This window comes from Sinocyclocheilus rhinocerous, unplaced genomic scaffold (assembly GCF_001515625.1).
Source record: "Sinocyclocheilus rhinocerous isolate Xijiao unplaced genomic scaffold, SAMN03320098_v1.1 scaffold154, whole genome shotgun sequence".
Taxonomy (NCBI): domain Eukaryota; kingdom Metazoa; phylum Chordata; class Actinopteri; order Cypriniformes; family Cyprinidae; genus Sinocyclocheilus; species Sinocyclocheilus rhinocerous.
The window spans coordinates 453,548-458,797 of record NW_015659335.1 but is presented as its reverse complement, the minus strand read 5'-3'; the positions used below and the strand labels follow the sequence as shown (position 1 = coordinate 458,797).

Here is a 5,250-nt window from a genome sequence, read left to right as displayed (position 1 = left end):
TCCATCTGTGCATGTTGTTGTGAGTTTGGGTTTATTATAACGTTCATCTGGGAACGCCTGCGCCATTTTCATAGATTTGTAAGGTAAATCATTTATAAATCTAAGCAAACTCAGGAGAATACATCGCAGTTTCAAAATAAAAGCTCAAACCCTCACTCTGAGTTTTTACGTTTTGATGTCCACATATTCTTTTAATTACAGTGGCTATTGCATTTCTGTCCTAAAGAAATGGCCAAATATTAAAGATTAAGTGGACATTTGAATTAAATGGTGCTTGGTCAATATTAAACAAGTATTAGATCGCACAGCAATGTGTAAAAACAATCGTCAGGCCATTGGCGCCCTCTGCAGGCCTTTGTTGTAATGCGTAACGTACATTAGCTCTATTGTTTGATTAAATTTTAATAATCAAAAGCATCTCCACTTAATTGATTTTATTTAAATAAAAAAAAATATATATTTTCTTTTTCTTTTTTCAGAAATACTGCACATTTACATTTTTCTCCTAAATAATATCTGGTAAATAACATTTCTAGTAAATACTCCTTTAAAAAGTGTTTTTTGATTATAATTCTATTATTAGTAGACTAGAACATGTGGATATGTTGTCATTCTTACACTATAATACTGAACTTTGATTTCAGTGAGTTGGACTATGAGATGGACACTTGCTTCTTGCACTCTATGTTGCACTTTACTTTTGCTTTAGAAATTTGGATTTCATTTGGTTTAATAAAATATTCTTAAGTAAAATTGTTGATTTTTGTGGGAAATTAATAGTTTAGATTAATCGATTAATCGATAGATTAATCGAAATAAAAATAGTCGTTAGTGGCAGCCCTAATCTATAACATGAAATTTACAATGCTGATGAATCATCCAGCTAAAGAAGTAGAAATATATTCCAGATGTTATGTGCATTTATGCACATTATGCATCCCAAATGGCTCTATGGCAGCGTCTTCGAAAAATTGCAATTAATAATAATAATATTATAACAATAAAATACAATTAATGCAATCAATGCAATTAATATTATAGTTACAGAATCATAATAATTTATCATCTCAACAAGGAGAAAACTTCTGTTCTCTGTGCAAGAGCTCATAAACATCTAAAAAATCATAATAATAAAAATATTATAATGATACATATTACAATAATCATAATACGTATAACCATATTACTAAAATGAAACCGTAATAATTCCTCTCTGCAGGGATCTCAGTAATGTGAATTGTGAGGAGTTGGGCCCATTGCCTCCAGGCTGGGAGATAAGAAACACAGCCACCGGACGGGTGTACTTTGTGGACCACAACAACCGAACCACACAATTCACAGACCCGCGTCTCTCCGCTAACCTGCACCTCGTCCTAAAGTGAGTCAGTCTCAACATCATCACAAAGAACCAGTCACCATTTAACCTAGAAAATAGAGACATGAAATGGCCCTGAAATGTGCATTGTGGTATTGCTGAAGTCTCATCTCGTCGTGTTTCACGTTTACTCCAACAGTCCCAGTCCGAATGGCTCCCGTGGTCCCGTTGAGGCTCAGAGCAGGTAAGGAATCAATCAGAAACTCTGCAGTCCGAGTATTTTATCTATATTTTATCTGTATGCGTGTGTTGTGTGAGCCAGAGGAATGCATTAATGGGGAGGGATCGAGTTTCTCTTTTCCTGCCCTGACAGATCAAAGGACGTGTCCCACATTCCGTCTTCCCACTTCATGTTGTTCTTGCAGTAACAAGAATATTCGGTGGGTTACGGCATGCATGGGTGAAATCTCACAAGTCGGGGAATATCAGTTCACGTAGCAGCTCGCAAATGAATGGTTGCCCCTGCATAGTATCTTTTCACAATGTGAAGCATCTACCTTTATAGATCAATATGGCTTTTTCAATGACCAGTGCCAATATTTAAACAACATTTTGCAGTATTAATTAAAAATGTAACTCTTTTGAAATCCAAACCTCTGTTAATCGACCAAGCAGGTGTAGTTATCACCCGAAAAGTATGAAATAGAGAAAACAAATAAAGATAAGGTAAAAATAGAAAAAGATAAACAAGGTAATACTTTACAAGATAAAGTTTAAGATAACAAATAAAAAGTCAGAGTTGTGAGATAATATTACTCATATAATAACTTGGCATAATCTCTTTCTGTATTATTTGTCTATTAAATAATGTAAGCAATGAAGCCAATTTTCTTTTATTTAATGGTTAACGTTTTTCAAATATTAATATTATATTTTTAAAATACATTGAAATAAAATAATATTTGTAAAAAACTTTTATCCACCAAAGTTGTTGTTGTTTTAATATTGGATATTTTGACCTTTTTACCAGGTTAAATTGAGTAACCCTAAGAATACTACATAATATGTGTGACTTAGACATGCATGATATTTGTAAAAGGAGGAGGAAGAAAGAATTACACACACAATTACAAAAAATAATGTAAACATGCCTTTTTTCGTAGGTAGAAACAGTCTTCAGTACAATGGAGCTGATCTTAAAATGACAAATAATGATCTACTGCTAGTTTTAATAAGCTGTTTGACAATAGTACAAGGGATATTTAGTCATTTGATTGTCCCAAATAAATATTTGTTTAGTAGTTTTGCCACTGAAGTGCTTATAGCATTACAGTTATGAGCATGTTTATGTTTCATGAAATTTAGGGCAACCAGTTATCCTGTGAGAAAACACCCTAGCAACCGCTTGGCAACCTCATGATACTGTGTAGCAGTACAGCAAGAAACAGTGGTTTTAGTTGATGTTTTTCACATGAATGTTTATGTGAAACGAGATTGTCTAACTTTCAGAGCAAGTCCAAAATGTACTGTAGCTTTAGGTCAGCACATACTTAATTATTTCCAAAATCATTTTCCTGAAACTTAATGAGCTATGAATGTAATGCAGATAATAGAGCAACAAAAGTGTGAATTTTACCACAATGTAGCTTGGAGTAATTATACACTAGACAGAATCACAGTATGTTCATAACCTAGATTTTGATTTTATATCGCATCGCCATGTTTTCCACAAAGAGATGTCAGACCTCAGTCTGAGCAGATCATTTGCATTGAGACGTCATCCGTCAAGCAAACTTAACTGTCAAAGTGAGTCAGTCTAAACGTTCCTGGCGCTGCAGTAGTTTCAGTTTTGGAAAAGGCATCAGACAGGTTATGTGGATATCTGTCAAACCATCTGCCTTATATCAGCGCAGAAGATCTCACCTCTCTGTCATCAGGCAAAAATCCTCTTATGTGTGCTTTCCTCTCAACCTTGATGGGTTTATGATCTCACGATCAGTCGGTAATTTTAAGTGCGTGACGAGAGCTTCGAGTTGGTGGGTGATGGTCATGCATGTGTGTACATGCTTGAGTTGCTGTTGTCTTTTGATGGATCCACCCTCTTGATCCACATCCAGCATTTCAAGGGTCACTAATTGGTTACAGTCAAAAAAAGTGATCCAAAAATGTGCTAGGTAAGTGTTTCGGTAAATGATGTGATGCTTGTTTTTTGTTTGAATCTGTTAAGTTATTCAAAAATATATTAAATATGCATTCTTACAGATATTAGCTGGAATACATTAATAAAGATGTTTTCAGTTGAAATAATTTAAATTAAAAAATGTAATTAATTTTGATATTTTTTGTGGTCCATAAAGTTAAAAAAAATAAATCTGATTATAAGAAATATAATGATGGAATTATTGTAATTATTACTTAAGATTATAATGATAGACAAGTGTATTTAAAGGCTGGAATTACTGTATTATTTATTTTTAAATAATATCAGCTTGAAGCTACTTTGATTTGGTGGATAAAAGATAATAATAAAAATATTTTATTTGTTAATAAAATATTATTTATAAAATAATTGAAAAACCTTTATCTACCAAATAAAAGTCAGCATCACATGAAGAAAGCCATGTGTTAGTAAGTTATTATTTTAAAACAAATATATTAGATATTTTGCCCTTTTTACCAGGTCAAATGAAGTTGCTGACATTTATATTTCTAAGAGTTTGTTTTGAACTAGATTTCCTCCTTAATTTCTCGGATATCCATATTTGTCATACCCATGAATCAAAGGTAGGATAATGCACTTTTTACAAAGCAGCAGTAAGAACCCATCTAGACTGTCTGTGTTTACATTGATTCAGATTCAAACCAGATCTTAGACCAGTTATTAAGTCCTTTAAATACAGCATGAAGCAGGAAAAGTGCAGGCAAGGAGAAGTGAGTTTCTGCGTGTCAAGGAAAACGAACAGGAGGAAGGGAATATTTGAGGAACGTGGGTCACGTGCAGACAGAGAACGAGTGTGAGGAGCCGTGTCACATGGAGAAATGAGAGTCTGAGAGTGGCTGTGAAGTGAGAGTGTGTTTTGATATTAAAGAATGGGTCTCACTCCATCTTTATTTGTCTAGCACTGAATTTGTTATGCTCAAGCAGTAGCATTTGTTTGCAGATGCCACATCGTTTGACATTCTGTAATTGAATGCAGTGACATTTAAACATTTGAAGTGTCGTTAATTGTTCTAAAATGTCCAGTGTTTTGGGCTGATTGTGTATTCAGCATTATATATCAGTTTAGGACCATGTTGGAGCTTGTGAAGTGAACTCGTGTCATTTCATGTATTTGGAAGCTCTTTTTTTTTTGTCCGGTGCTGGCGTGACGCATACCTGTGATTTGGCACTGAAAGGGTGATGCTGCTCTGGCATCAGGAGGGGTGAAGAAGGGGTCAGGCTTCAGTGTTTGTGCATGCATGTTGACAGAACATTTCATCTCATTTTATTACCCCCGTCTCTCTTTTCCCCTCGCTCTTTCTCAGCAGTCGTCCCGGACAGCTGAAGGAGCAGGCTCAGTCTGTCATGTCTCCCGGAAATCTCCCCGAGGACCCTGAATGTCTCACGGTGCCCAAGTACAAGCGAGATCTGGTGCAGAAACTGAAAATCCTGAGACAGGAGCTGTCCCAGCAGCAACCGCAGGCAGGACACTGCCGTATCGAGGTCTCGCGTGAGGAGATCTTTGAGGTGAGACCCTGGATTATTTTACCTTAAAGCAGTGATTCTCAAACTTTTTTGGACCAGCACCCCCCACCCATTATCCAGGTCCCTCACCGCCCCCCATCAAATAAAATGTAGTCTAAAGGCCCGTTCACACCAAGGACGATAACGATAAAGATATAGTTCTAAAAATTGTTCTCAATATTAAAGAATAGCAGAGTCCACACCACAACTA

The 5,250-nt window shown here is 35.5% G+C and overlaps 1 protein-coding gene across 4 annotated transcripts in view; it reads left to right on the top strand.

The window, feature by feature from the left end:
* LOC107723598 (E3 ubiquitin-protein ligase SMURF2-like) overlaps window positions 1-5,250 on the top strand; it is a 65,859-nt gene that overhangs the window by 42,996 nt on the left and 17,613 nt on the right. For 3 of the 4 annotated variants that reach the window (XM_016532299.1, XM_016532297.1, XM_016532300.1), the window contains 3 exons: window positions 1,220-1,378; window positions 1,515-1,559; window positions 4,841-5,042. In XM_016532299.1, coding sequence (XP_016387785.1) covers window positions 1,220-1,378; window positions 1,515-1,559; window positions 4,841-5,042 — 406 coding nt within the window. The remainder of the gene's footprint in view (window positions 1-1,219; window positions 1,379-1,514; window positions 1,560-4,840; window positions 5,043-5,250) is intronic. The other variant, XM_016532298.1, reaches the window with a different exon arrangement.